The sequence below is a fragment of the Pteropus medius genome, unplaced genomic scaffold, assembly GCF_902729225.1.
Source record: "Pteropus medius unplaced genomic scaffold, Ma_sr-lr_union100, whole genome shotgun sequence".
Classification (NCBI taxonomy): domain Eukaryota; kingdom Metazoa; phylum Chordata; class Mammalia; order Chiroptera; family Pteropodidae; genus Pteropus; species Pteropus medius.
Window position 1 is genome coordinate 3,497,630 of NW_024355523.1, and position 15,566 is coordinate 3,513,195.

Sequence of the window (15,566 nt, forward strand, 5' to 3'; positions counted from 1 at the left end):
TGAAAATGATAAAGACACATTCTCCTTAACTTAAATCATTGAAGACTTCTAAACAGAATACCGTGACCAAAATCCTACTTTGAAAAAATTAATCAACATCAACTGTAGGATGCTGAAAAACAAAGAGGTTATTATTGTAATTGCCCATCCAAGAGTAATTTTAGAGCCTGAACCATATCACACCTTAAATGGTTTTTAGTTCCAGGGACTGTCTTCAGTTCATAACACATATTAACTCAGCTCCAGTACAGATGAGATAAATGAGGCTCAGAAAGATGAAGACATACAACTAATAAGTGGCATTCGAACTAGAGCAGTACCAATAGGAATAAAAAAGATAATACAGATGCAAAAGACAAAAACTATGAAAGCGAATGAGTAGATCAATACATGCTGACTTAACTAAATCAGAGAATTTTATATAAGAATTTGTAAGAAAAAAATGGTTAATCAGAAAGCCAAAAATTCAAAAATGGAAAGTTGGTATGACAAGCACAAAAAAGTATTAGATTCTTAGGAAAGTGAAAATTTTATTAAAAAGTATTAAAAGTATTTTATTAATTTTATTAAAAGTATTTCAAAGAAAGACTAATCACTATTTTAATCTGTTAAAGATATTCAAGAGTTTACTATGTTTTATTATTTGTTATAGAGAACAGGCATGAATATTAGCAAAACATAAGACCACAAGCCAGGGTTACCAGACATCAACACTCACTAACAGCAGAGCAAGATTTCACAAGCAAACATGTAATAGCAATGCGTAAAATTAACTTCCAGACTTCATACAGCTCCCCCTTCTTGCTCCACTATCCACTGATTATCCCCTTATTGTACTTTCCCCTTTCCTTTTAGTATGAGTCCCAACTCCTTCAGGACTAACTCAGAGACAAAGACATTTTATAGAACTTAGTCAAGATGTTCTAAAAACTCCTAGCTTCCAATGTTCCATATGGATAGCTACTTAATAAGCCTATACAATTAACCACACGTACATTTTCAGAATTAAAATTAAACTAGAGGAAAACAAAAACAGAAAACAACATTGATCATAGGACTCTTATGTTCATTCTTTCATATTTTTCATTTATCAGTCCCTCTATGTTACATCCAAGGTAAATTCTTAAAGATGACCTTCTAGTTCACTAATTCTCTTTTTGGCTGTATTCAATCTGTTGTTTAACCAACTACTGACTTTCTAATTTCAACTGTAATATTTTTCATTTCTTTAAGTTCTTCTTGGCTTTTTCTCAAATCTGCCTTCTGAATAATCTTTTATTCCTTATTCATGTTTTCTATACCTACTGTTACTGTAATAAAGCTATTAAATATTCCAACAGATAAAGGTTTTATGGGTCTGATTTTGCTATTTATTGTTTCAGATGACTCTCATTCATAGACTAGCTTGTATTTTCATGTATTTTATGATTTTATGAGCTTACATTCCACAGAACTTGTTTCTGGGAAACTTATGATGTGCGAATTGACAGTGTGATCCTAAAGAAAGGATTGGAAGTTACTTCTGCCAAGCACTTCAAGACACTATCAACTCAGTAATACTTTAAAATAAATTCTCACCTAAAGATTTTTCAGACCACACAGGAAGCACAGTTCAAGCCCTAAACCCTTATGAATCCAAGCTATAAACCAAAATCAATATATTTTTAAATTTAATATACCTTTAAACTGACTTCCTACAGAAAACTTATTTTTAAAGAACTTATACTTCATAGTTTTTCCACTAATTTTATTAAATTCCACAAAAAATGATATCTTACAAGGAAAGCTGCATTTAAATAAATGTCATCAGTTTAATAAAGACAAATTAGAAAGTTAAAGTATTTTAAATATTATCTTACCTGTTCAAGAGCTTGGGTTTTCTCTTGCTCTATTTTCTTTACTGTTTCCTTTTCAGCTTTGAATGATGATGATGACACAGTTTTAAAAGACATAAAATCAACAGTCATCCACTCATCCCTCTGCTAAAAATAAATAAGTTATTTCAATCTAAATTGATTAGAACTTAACAGTAAACAGTAGTAAGACTAGGTACTTTGGAGGCATTCAAACCTGGATGAAATTCTACATGACTATCTAACTTAAAGCAAGTTTCTTCATCTCTCTATGCCTTAGTGTCTCCCCTGAAAAAATGGGATAAAATCCCTACCTTTCAGTACTGTTTTAAGAAATAAGCAAGAAAACAGATTTAAGGCATCCAGACCAGTGCCTGACACACAACAGACACTCAAACATTAGGTCCTTTTTTACCTTTCTGTTTTTCCCTGTGGCTATCAGTGTATAAATAGCATTCTTCCTCAGGCATATGAACTATAACCCAAAATCTGTGAACTATTCAACTCTAAGTATTGCTAAGAAAAATGACATGAGGAAAAAGGAAAGAAATATTGTGATTGAACTCTACTAACTATAAAAAGCTTAGATAGAGGTAATAGTACAAGGCTTCAAGTACATAAGGGGAAAGTACCACTTCTCTATCAAAAACCAGAGGTATAAAACCCTCTGAAGGACAAGAATAGAGATAAACTCTTACCTTCTCAAAAAACAAGGGGGGTCTAATGGCTCAGCAAATAGTATTACTGCCAAAATTATTCATAAAAATATATTGTTTCAAAATCTAATTTTTCCACTTATATTTTAATTATCTTTCATCTTTCATTTCAACATTCATCTATTCTTAAAAGTTCATACTTCTTTGCTTAAAATCAGGTGGCTTACCTTAATAGTTTGGTTATCTTTTTCTTTTTCTGACTTTTCATCTTTTACTTTCCAGGCCTTTTCTTTGCCAGAAGTCTGGGATGGAACAGCTTCAACCCATTCATCTTCGGAGCTCTAAGAATAATTAGCATACAAGTGAAATTCTCAGATTTGCATACTTTCATGTAAAAATTCTATGCTGTTGTTAAATAGTAGAAATTCAGCTTCCTAGATAAAATTCTTACACTATATACTTCCCCTTTAAAAAAATTACACTGAAAATTTGAAGAAAGAACATGTAAACTCTCTATTTAGGAATAAACTCACAAAGCACCACTTAAATTATTTCTGTTCTTAGTAGCTTATTATCAAGCCAAGGGAAAGCAAAAAATAAAGAATGAGAACTGCTGGATAGAGAACTCACTTCAGCACAAAGCTACAGTTCCTACCAACATCAAGTAGTACTGACATTTTTGCTTAACCAGAACAAAGGAAAAAACACCCAACTAAAAGAGTTTGCCTCGAAGTTTCAAATTTTGATATCTCCTTAGATCCAAAAATGCAGAAATCTCATTCAACAGCTAGGCTGGAAAAGCACTTTGCTTACTGAGTTTAAACACCAGGTTATTAAATCAGCTAAGTAGTATTTAGTCAACATTCCCTATGTGCTCAGCATTATGCCAGGTTTGGGGTTTTGTTTTCAACAAATTTGTCAATCAACTCCTCTGTTAAGTACAATAATAAGTACTTTCACATATGCTATCATGCTGACTCCTTAAAACAACCCTACATGAAATATTATTTTGGTTTTAGAGGTAAGAAAGGTTCCCCCAAATCAAGTAACTTGCCCAGAATACATGGTATCCAAACAAGAGAACCAGAACAGAAATCAAGATCTGACTGCCTCTAAAATTTATTCCTTAAAACTATACAACTTAAGTGTAAGAAAGATCCTGGAAATCAACCACCACAAACCACTTATTAATAATGCGTAGCAGAGAAATTCTGAAGCCAAGGAAGGAAAAAGTGGGTTTCCTGAATGATATCAATATTTTCATTCCACGAAGTTCCTGAAAATTACCTAACTAGAGAACACAAATCTGTCCAGTAAAAGGTATAATCCACATGATATAAACATATTTGTGCTCTGGCATTTCAACTACCCAGTTTCCCAATGCAGAGCATTCATTTAGGTCTTGATCTAGATTTAGAAAAACCTTAGAACTACGTGTGTGTGTGTGTGTGTGTCCATTGTGTTATTGATGACGTGTGTGTGTGTGTGTGTACTTACAATACTTTAGTATAATTATTATAAACATATTTCTGGTCTACTCATATTTACATCAACAAATCAATTTAGAGAGACTTGGTTCCTGTCTCTTGGTGTTATCCATTAAAGTTTATAATAAGAAAAATTAGCACTTTCATTGGGGAATCGTCAGTTTGCTAAGATCAATCTAAAAATAAGCTGGTGTTCCAGAGGATTCCATCAAAGGCCTTCTTCTAAAACTACAGATTTTATCTATCTACCATATGTTAACTAATTACTTGAAATTAGTAGATAGATTTTATCTATCTACCATATGTTAACTAATTACTTGAAATTCACTAACCAGAGCCATCACTTGCTTCACCACTACAACTGCAATCAACCCTGGAAAAATCCAGTCATCATGATCTACAACTTCAGTTGAGCTAGAGTCTCAAACCCAACCAGTATTCCTCTTACTGGTCCTTGGTCATTTCTCTCTTCTATTCCCTTCACTTATTCCCTTTTGAAGCACTTATCAGTTTTACATTTAGTTGTGTGACTATTTGATTAATGCCTCACTCTCCTACTAAGCAGTAAGTTCTATGAAGACAGCAACCATATATGCTTTTGCCTACTTTGCATCCCCAAGGACCTAGGTTAATACCCTGGCAGATAGAAGGCACTCATTATCTTCTTCAGCACCCTCCTCAGGTTTCCTATTAACTCCCATTTCCCATACTCTCAGCAAATGATTTTTCCTCTTCCTTGATCAAGAAAAATGAGGCCTTAGCTTCCTATCCACTGTCCAACAAAATTATTTATACCTGTGCCTACCCATAGTTCCTATAAACTCTTCCTGTTTAAGTCAGCTCCTCCTCCAAAGATCTTGATCCCAACCATTCCTATTTCTCCAGGACCTTGCTCCATCAAATATCTCTTCCTATAGCTTTGACCAAACTCTCTGTTGACCTAGAAATATGCTCAAGCATTTCTCCCTCTCTTTTTTAGTGGTGGAGGGAAGAAGGGGTACGTTCCCTGACTCTATTCTCCTTCTAGCAGCAGGTTATCTTCCAACATCCATCCTAAGCCAAACTTCTTGAAAGAGTAGTCTACATCCACTGCCTTCACATCTTCACTTTCATTCATTTCTCAAAACTCTACAATATGGCTACTGTCTCAATAATCAACTAAAACATCTTCGAAAGTCACCAATGGCTTCCACTTTGCCCAATTCAGCAAAAATGTTTCTGTCTTTCTCTCTCTAGACTTCTCTGCTGAATTTAGCTGTTAATTACTCACTTTCTTGATTTCCATAACATTTCTCAGTTCTTCCATTCTTTGTTTCTTCTTCATTTCCTTCATGCACTCATTCTCCTTTGCTCAGCCCTTAAATATCAATGTTCCATTCTTTGTCCACTACATTTTTAAATCCCTAAACATGCCCCCTTGGGCTACCAGGTCCATTCTCATGACTTGAACTACCACCAATTGTACTAATTTTTGTCGAAGGTGTTAAGCTGATTCTAAAATTCATTTTTTAAATGGAAGGAACTTAGAATAACCAAAACAATTTTCATGTAGCTCAGTGGAACAGAACAGAGAATCGAGAAATGAACTCACAAATATGTATGCTCAACTTATTTTCGACAAATGATCCAAGGTAATTAAACAGAGAAAGGTTAGCTTTTTCAACAAATGATGCTGGAAGAACTGGAAATCTATACAAAAAAATTAAATGTTAACACTTACTACACACCATAAACAAAAGTTAACTCAAAATGAATCTTTGATAAGCAAAAAAGCCAAAGCTATAAACTTCTAGAAAATCTTCACAACCTTGAGATGTACGAAGATTAGGATTCCAACAGCAATAACTAAGAAAAATAATGAAAAAAGACTATAATTGATAAATTGGACTTCACAACAGAAAACACAGAATGGCCAATAAACATCTAAAACGATGCTTTACATCACTGGTCTTCAGGGATGATTTCACATTAAATATATACATACAGTAGGATGACCAAAAGTACAAAGACTGACAATACCAAGTGTTTGCAAGATGTGGAATAACTGGAGTGCTCATACATTGCTAACAGGAGTGAAAAATGATTCAACCATTTCTAAAATAACAACATTTTCCCATGAGAAACAAAAACGTGCACAAAAGGACTTGCACACAAATATTCATAGTAACTTTATCACAAAACTGAAAACAAAAACTAAAACCAACCCAAATGACTTTCAACAGGTAAACACATAAACAAATTGTGGCATATTCATACACTAAAATGCAGAAATAAAAGGGAAGGAGCTACTAATAACATGAAACTACATGAATTGCAAAAAAAAAAAAAAAAAAAAATTATGTCAAGCTACAGAAGTCCAAAACACAAAAAAAGTCACATTATGTGAATAATTTGTATGAAACTCTAGAACAGAGAAAATTAATCTATAGTGTCCCAATGCAGATACATGGGGGAGGAAGGCGGCAATATCTTAAAGGACAGGGATAAACAGGTGTATTTATCAAACAGTACACTTAAAATGAGAACATTTTATTATACGTAAATTATACCTCAGTAAAGTTGATTTTAAAAGTTAAAAGAAAAAAATAGACCCTGACAAAGTCAAGATAATGCTTTCCAACCTCACATGGATCCTCAATACTGCTCAGCAATTCATTTGCTTTTCATTACCTAAGCAAAGTTATTTCAAATTTACACTATTTCCTCAATCTTTACATCCTACTTCTCTCATATTTTCTTCTCAGATGATTTTATCCTCTACTTCACAAGAGTACCAAGAACAGCAGCAGATACACCGCCAATAATGTTCTCTCCTCCTCCCCATATCTCCTCCTCATTTATCTGTTCTTGCACACATCTCCACAACTTCCTTCCTAGCTCAGAAGAGAAGATGCTTCTGATCAAAGCTTACCCCTTCCTCTGGGACCCTGCTCATCCAAACTTGTCATTCTTTTCAATATTATTTATCCTTCTTTCCCTAAAAACATTTTCTCAAAAAGAACTCCCAGCCACACTGACTTCTCTACTCTTCTGTCTTTCCTTCTCTTCACTGTCAGTATAGACTTCTCTTTCCCTCTTCAATCCACTTTAATATGATGCGGGCACTGAGCATTCATTCAAACTACCCTAAGGTATATGTTATGCAACTGATTAGGTATGTATATATGTATATACTGTATGCTGCAATAAGAAGACTGATGTATATTTCCAGGAGAAAAAGGAAGACAAAAGACAGGATAATGTGTTTCAAGTAAGGGGAAGTAAGTGCCCTTAATGAAATGACAAAAATGTTTATTCAACTGGGCAGATCTAGCCCCACGGGATGTGATCCCTGCATAAACTCAAAGGAATTTGATAAACCCCACTGAAATAAACAAATCTGTATGTCAATTTCTTTTTGAAAGATCACTTACTTTTATCAGTTTCTCAATGGAATCTGCAAGCCAAACCCACAAGTGTAAAAATAGTGTCTTTACCTTCTTTCACAATTTTCCTAACTCCTTTTGCCCTGAGTTACATTCCAAAACAATGTTTTCAATATAAACATTCCTACCATTACAAAATATGCTGGCTACTTGACAAAACTAGCCAGTTGTCCTTCTCACTATGAATTAATAAACTGCATTCTCATATAAGATAGCCTTTCATGAGCCAATTATCATCTTAGGATATAGGACATACTGCCAAAAATTTACTTTCTAAAACTGTAAGAGGACCAGACTTGGGAATATGGTGATTCACTTGAGAGAATAACCTTCGAAGATCATATCTAGGAGACCGATTAACCTTAAACATCTCTAGCCCATCACTTTCTAAGCACAATATACCTCTTTCTTCCTGAAACAATGCATGAAGGTTTTGACTTGCCTTCCTTTCCTCTGTTAAGTCCTCTCATCCCAGAACTGGTTAGACAGAGCAGTCCTAGCATTCTCTTTTGGTCCCAAAAATAAATAAATATATTCTATTTTAAAGATTTAAATGTTAATTTCTATGAAAAAACAAACCGAAGGAACAGACTATCAAATGTCTTGGAACTCTTTTCTCTTATTTTTACAGTTCTGCTCTCTCCTGCTTCTAATTTTTCAACCACTTCTGTTTAATGTGTTTTACTTCCTGTCTGGCTCCACAGTGTTGTTCTTTCTTTTCAGTTTTCCTACGCAATTCATTTATTCTAATGGCTTCAATAAGCAATGATCCCCAAATCTCATTCCATCTTCTTACATTTCTCTGTAACCTAAGATCCGTATTTCCACTACTTCCTGGATATCTCCAAGTCAGATGCTTCCCAGGCATTTTCATATCCTAACTAGTAATATTTTTTTTTAGGTTCTCATATATTTTAAGTTCCAATACATTATTTCTTTAAATAAAATTTTCTCAGGTAGCTGCCTTGGTTAGTTTTAGTACATACTTACTGATGAATTATCACTTGACTCATTGTTTTTTTCATACTTTTGTTTCTTACTCTTTTTTTTCTTCTCTTTCTTTACTTTTTTTGAATGCTTGTCTTTTTTCTTCTTTTTCTTCACAGAGTGTTCCTATAAATAATCATGCTGAAGAGGTTAGAAAGTGAATTTAATTTTATCTTACTTTAAAAGGAAGTATTTTAAGGAAAAAATCTATATTCCAAAGACTTTAAATTTTTCATGAAATGAGACAAGAAATATGACTGAATGAATAAGATCTAAGAAATCTTAACATGCTTCTATAATATGTGCACTACTAATAAATCATAGAGCTGAGATATCTGAAAATATGAGGGAAGTTTTAGTTTTATTTGTAGATTCATTTGACAGATATAATAAAATAAACACACACAAACATATGTGTGTATGCATTTATATGTATATTTCCATCTATGGCCCCAAAAGAATTTGTAAAGATTAGGCATTGAAAATATAGCATAAATTAAAATTATGGAAAGAGAAAACAAGGATTGAGACCAAAAAAAAGCAAAAACATGACATTAAGCTTAAAATGCATACTTCTTCAGATCCTTCATAAGCTTGCTACAAGTGGGCCAGAAATTTGAAGCTAAGCTTTCTACTAGCTAACTCAAGTAACAAAATCTGTCCAATGTCATAATGTCCAAAATATTACAATATATAATCTCTCCAGAGACAAAAAAAACAAAAAACAAAAAACTATTCTGTAATGCCCACTATGTGATATTCATTCTGTAACTTTTGAAAATAGTCTATGAAGTAGCTCCTCCAATATTAACTGGAGTAGCAAAAAGAAGTCAGACATGCTTATAGCAAGTAAACCTGTTAATATTCACCTGTGAGAACTGTTCAATCCGCTCATTCACATCAGGTAGCATCCATGTATCCTCACCCCGAAGTCGTTTAAGTTCTTTACACCTTTCTTCCTTTTCGAAATTGGCTTTAGCCTAAAAAGATGAAAAAAGAAAAATTAACAATTGATTCAACTGTTTTTCACAAAACAATACATTCTCCCACTTTCATATATGTTCTCGTGAATCAAATGTCTGTCCCTTACCAGGAATTTGCTTCTACCAAAGTGTAGGAAAGATTTTTTTTAAATAAAAATACCTCTCTTTCCACATTACCAATCTCCAGCCATTAATCAAGGACAGAATCTTGGGAACTATTCTAGACCTTCTTCTTTCCTTAAGCTTCTAACTTCAATTATGACTTGAATCTCTTTTCCCTTTACCATCCCAGTGCTACTGCCTGAAACATTTGTAATTGTTAGGAGACTGACCTCTAAGCCTTCATCTGCCCATAACCCTCTGCCCACTGCCCAAAAATGCTTCAGGAGCAGTCATCTTTCTAAAAACAAATGATCATTTTAATTTTTATTCATCCTTCAACCTTAGTCAAATAAAGTAAGTTCTTCCTAGGAGGTTGTTCCTGCCATTAATTCTCTCCTCAAACTCTAAAGCTGGGTTTGGTTCTTAAACTCTATACCTATCTTATAAAATTTATCACAGTGTACAAACCATATTCCCTCCAAAAGCTTCCTGAACTATCAAAGAGACAAGGGTGTAAAATATTTATTATACATATATGTTTCATATGTTGAAACCAAAGAATACTGACCTTTTACCTGCCCAAAACTTATCACCCACTCTTCCCCTTTAAAATCTAGCTGTAGGCATTATGCCTTCTTCCTGTCGCCTCTACCTGCTCTTTCTCTATATTTAAACTTGTTAAAACTGTTCCATCTTAAAACAAAACAAATCCTCACTTACACTCTATGACGCTCTCTCCTTCACTTTTCACTTCGCTGCCACACTTACATTTTGTCGGATAATTCAATAGTTTACTTCCTCGATTCTTGATAAGTTAACTCTTTGCATTTCAATCTTAATTTCTCAATCTGTTCCGAAGGGCTAAATTTTCTGGCTCTCTTGTGTCAATCCTTGTTTGGATCAGTAAAGGTTTACAATAAACCAGGAACTGATACCAACAGTACGACAGGAAAATGAAACGGCCAAACCCAATTTACTGCAATACGCCTTACAAGTGTTCCTGAAAACGAAAAATTTCATTTCACAAACAGTAGGAGTGAGGACTGGAGCTGTGAAATACGCCGGGGAAACAGTATTAGCGGCGGAGTGCCTCGAAAGTGCGCAGGAGGTGACGTAAATATCAAGGATGCATTATGTAAAAAGTAGTAACTCAGAGGGAAAAAAAAAACAGGCCTTCCTGAAAAGAAAATGAGCAACTGGCGCCTGCCAGAGCACCTAAGAGGAAGAAGATATTCAAGTTTGCAAGCATCCCAAAGGGAGGCCCCCTTCTGATCAGATAAGGTGAGATACTGAGATGGTGAGAGAAAAAGCGAGGTGGGGAAGGAGAGCTAGAGGCCTAGCTCCCAAGAAACCTCCACCCTCACAATTCTAAACGGTTCTAAAAGCCCCGAACCGGAGGTACCTGGCGCAACACCTCGGCTCTAGCAATCCGGGTCTGCTCTTTACGCTCTTCGATATTCCTCGCACTTTCAAATCTACCACTGGCAGCCGCCATACTTGTTATCATCGTAAAGCTAGGAAACCGTCACGGAATCTCAGTTTACGACTGTCGTAATTTAACAAACAAACCGGACTTCCGACTAGAGAGAACGGGCGCTGCTCCACCAATAGAACATGCGCAGAAAGGCTCTGGCGTTTACTCTTAACACTAGGTTTTAGAGACTTGAAAACCAAGCTGAGCTGTTACTTTCCTTGGTGTAGTGGCATAGCCCTGAGCAGGATTAATGTCATTGTACATTTATTACGCGCTTTTCACGATACCAACAGCATTCTCACCTATTTTCTTTTAAAATCGCCGGAGTAAGTTAGAAACTCGTAGAGGTTTCAAGTCCGTACATCTCAGAAGTTTCCCACCAAAGTGCCCTTCTCGACAAAGAATTTCCCTGTGCTGGAGCAGTGGGCTGAAGGGAGGCTGGTCAGAAGGGCAAAATTGCTTTGAAGACGAAATGTTTTGCTTTGGTGGATTTTCTTCCCCAATATATGACAAAGTCATATACTCCATAATTTATCGGTGCTGTTATAAATTTTACATTATTATTTTTTCTCTGACCTCATATTATTTTCTTATATGATCCAAGCATTTTTCTTATACGATCCAAGCATTTTTCTTTATGGTGTGCAATTACCTATTTGTGTGACTTTTCTTGTTTTATGTTTGTATCTCCCAAACTTTATTTCATGAAGAATAAGACATTCTGAAGTATTCTTTGAGGGTTTTGAGAACAGAACACACCGAGTTCACATAATCGTAAAGATAAAGAGGCTGGAGAATAATATAAACTAGCTACTTTAAAGGCATTAAAAATAGTTAACATAAACCAGATTAGATAAATATGCTTTCTTTCCAGGTTTTATAAGCTTAAATTTGTGTTTGCACGAAGCTTTCCCAGGAGTTTAAACGTTACCAATCTGAAAATCTTAACCTTGAGCATGTAATGTTTACTTGTTGGACATATAAAATAGAACATATTCATTGTATTTTGATACAGAAAAGAGAATTTTAATTTACAAATTGACCTTGAAATATTTAACCCACTAACTGTGCCTTGACTGATTTTGTCATAACTCAAATAACATTAAAAGTCTTTTCAGATTCTTTTGGGATTCAGAAAACATCCATTGCTGCCCCCTTGCATTAATTATGAGACAAGTAAGAACAAATAGCAATTGTAGCAAAAACATGCAAAATTATATGACAAAAACTTTAAATCCTACTCAAGACACAAACTAAAGACTAGAAAAAATGAAGAGGTATACCATGTGCTTGAAGAAGAAGGCTCGACATCATAAAGAAATCAATTGTTCATAAATTAATTTGTAAATATAATGCAATACCAATAAAACTAACAACAACAACAACAACAAAATGAGATCAGGGATGGGAAGTAGGCTGATACAGAAAAATAAGGAGAAAGCAAGTTGTCTTCATTAATTGCATTTGGCCACACATGATAGGAATCCATGGTTTAATTAAACAAGGGGTAATGTAATAAGGAGCCTGAAGGTAGCTCTTACAGGTTTGGTGCAGTTGCTGAAGGAAACAGGTTGTTTTTCCTTTTCTGCTTTGTAACATTTAATCTGTGACTTAAATTCTTCACAGTCAAGAGGAATGCATTGCATTCTTCCACATCTATGCATAGCAGCTATAAAAATGTAGGAATAAGAGGGAAGAACAAAGGGCAAATAGCGTATGCCAGCTAAGCCTACCTCCATTTTTATTGGAAAAAAATGATCTTTCCTAAAGCCTAGTCCAGTTTCTTCCATTTAAATCTTATGAACCAGAAGTAAGTCCCATGACCACAGCTATATAACTACAGAAGAGTTATGAAGATTCCAGGACAATTATGTTATGAATGACACTCAGCTTGGATTTGTCTGAGGTTTCTTTTAGACTCAGGTTAGGCATCTTGAGCAGAACTATTACAGAAGTCTGACCCATTAGTAGTGCTGTTAACACTGATCTTTTAAAGTGTGTCAAACTTCTTCACTGCAAAGTTATTTTTTTTTTTTTTTTTTTTTTTTTGCAATTAACAAGTATTTTTTGAGGCGTTCTTGAAACTATGCAAATTCCTCCTCAAACTTTCAAATTATTCATTTTTTATACCAGTATGGACTCATGATTTCTGTTTTATTCAGTAGACTTATATTTTTATTCAGAGGGTTAATACATAATACATTATTATCAATATTTATTTTGATGCTCAAATTGTTCCAGGTTTGACCAGTGACAGTCCCTTCAAGCTCTAATCTTTTAGAGCAAAGTTTGAAATCAGTCATGGGGAAAACAGTATCTGGATACAATTCTGGCACTACTGTTGCTCATTGCTAGGAGGATTTTGTTATCCCTAGGCCATTACAAGGGACAGAGCTAAAGAGAAAAATAAGTTACAAATTTGTACAGATATTTCCACTTCGAATTGAAGATTGACAGATTTTTATCTTTGATTTTATATTTGTATCACTACTCATTAAAATTCTGGTTCTTAATGATATTAACATAACTTTTATTCTTATATCTACATTTTCAGATATATATCAATAATGTTGCTAACAATAACATAACCAAATGCAATTTGGTATTTATTTGAGATTATTTTTGTCCCTAAGATATATCCCACCAGTAATTTATAGTAAAAATACATTTTACAGTCACTTAAAATGATTCTTCCCAGTGTGGTTATGCCACTTAGGTTCACTTGTTACTAGTATTTGCTTTTCATTTTATGGTTTGCTGGCGGGGGTGGGGGGGATATTTAATTTTGTAAAAGCTATATAGTCCTAAGTCTAAACTCTAAAAACTCTAAAGGTTTTATCCTTGTCTCAAACTTTCTCTCCTTTTCCCTATGTAAGCATATTGTGAAGAGTTTGTTTTGTGCCTCCATGACGACTTTTTGAAAATGGGTGTATCTTTCATATACATATATCTAATCTTTCTTCGTGTGCTATGTTTCCTCTCTCGTTTTTTAGTATTTATTTTGGTATTTAGGAAGGTTTACATGTTTTTTTCTAATGGTTCTTTCATATTAATACTTTTATGTACAACCCTATTCCCCACTTTTATAAACAACTATTAATTTTGTACTTTGAACAATAATTAGGTTAACTAGTAATTCCTTCTTACCATCTCCCCAGTATCATTTTAAAGATAATTTGAGTCTTTATAAATACCTAATATTCTACTTTGCATTTACTTCTCCCTCTATTTTTAATTATATTACATCTACATTATCAGAACATGTAATAATTACATAGTATTCTGTTATTTTTATCCCTATTATTTAGTCTTTGTTCTATTTTTACACATGTTCAGTGTTCACCACTAGTCATACCAAAGTTTTTCCGGTCTATTCTCGAGCCTGGGAAAGGACTCATAGGGACAATATTCTCTGAGTTCTTGCGTGTTTCTAATAGTATTTCTTATAGCCTTTATGCATGATGGTCAGTTTGGCTAGCTAGAAAATCCTTGGCTACAGTTTATTTTCCTGATATCTTAAAATATTTTATATCATTGTTCTCTGGCGTAAAGTGTTGCTATCAAAAAGTTCAATGCCAATCTGATTTTCTTTCTCTTAATCGACTCAGTCTTTTTGCCTATAGATACTTTTTTTTAAGATACTTTTTTTCCTTTAAAATCCAGTAGTTTTACTAGAATACGTCTCATTGTTGGCCATTCCGGGCCGATTTCCCAAGTACACACTTTGTACTTTCAATGTGTAGGTTTAAGTCTGCTTTATTTAAGAAAAGTTTTCCTGAATTATAGCTTTTATTATTTGTTTTGTTTCACTGCTTTGATTTTTTTTCTTCTTCTTGGATTCCTTTTAGATCTTCCTTGACTCTCATATATAACTGTCACTTTCAAATCCTTTTTATTTCCTTCTTCATTTCTGTTTGGTTTTCTTTTTTTTTCACTTTTTTCATTCTTTATTTTCCTTATGATATTTTCCATGATATCTCTTTCTGAAATGTTTTCTTTGATTTCTAATTTTCTCCCAATTTAAGAATTCTTTGTATGTCTCCCTGTCTCTAGCCATCTCATATCTGAGCTTCTCTAATTCCGATTTACGTATTTCTCTCATGGCTATTTTTTTAATTTCCTACAGCTCCATTTAAAATATTACATTATAGTTTTCTTCTACTTGATGGCTATATTTTTCTGGTATGTCATTTTTTATCTGTATGATAGTCAAATCATTATTATTCTATTTTTTCCCCTTACGATATCCTGTATGAGATTTCACCATAATCTTTTTCTGTTGTATGGATTTTCTCAGACTTTTAGAATGAGGATTTGTGGTGCCAAGATAATTTACTTCATGGATTATGCTTCATGTGCACTTTTTCACTGTTGCCATGACATGAAAAAATACAGCCTCTATGTTTTTTGCCATGTCTCCTTCATGCTTTATATGTCCAGCCCCTGGCATCTCTTCCACAAACATCTGACCCTTCTTTCTCCTTTACCAAAAGAGTTCTTGCCCTGACCTATACATGTTCTATTTTTATCAGTTTCTCCTCTATATGGGCTCTATCTTTTCTGGGAGTTTCTGAGAACCTGGAGGAACCAGACCAACTC

General features: G+C 34.0%; 1 protein-coding gene across 6 annotated transcripts in view; it reads right to left on the minus strand.

The window, feature by feature from the left end:
* CWF19L2 (CWF19 like cell cycle control factor 2) overlaps positions 1 to 11,062 on the minus strand; it is a 92,439-nt gene extending 81,377 nt beyond the window's left edge. For 4 of the 6 annotated variants that reach the window (XM_039858759.1, XM_039858762.1, XM_039858761.1 and 1 more), the window contains exons 1-5: positions 10,896 to 11,062; positions 9,278 to 9,388; positions 8,412 to 8,534; positions 2,737 to 2,850; positions 1,860 to 1,982 (exon numbers count right to left, since the gene is read on the minus strand). In XM_039858759.1, coding sequence (XP_039714693.1) covers positions 1,860 to 1,982; positions 2,737 to 2,850; positions 8,412 to 8,534; positions 9,278 to 9,388; positions 10,896 to 11,000 — 576 coding nt within the window. In that variant the 5' untranslated portion in view covers positions 11,001 to 11,062. Of the gene's footprint in view, positions 1 to 1,859; positions 1,983 to 2,736; positions 2,851 to 8,411; positions 8,550 to 9,277; positions 9,389 to 10,895 lie in introns of all 6 variants that reach the window. The other 2 variants (XM_039858760.1, XM_039858765.1) reach the window with 2 other exon arrangements.
* Between the last annotated feature and the right edge of the window lie 4,504 nt (positions 11,063 to 15,566).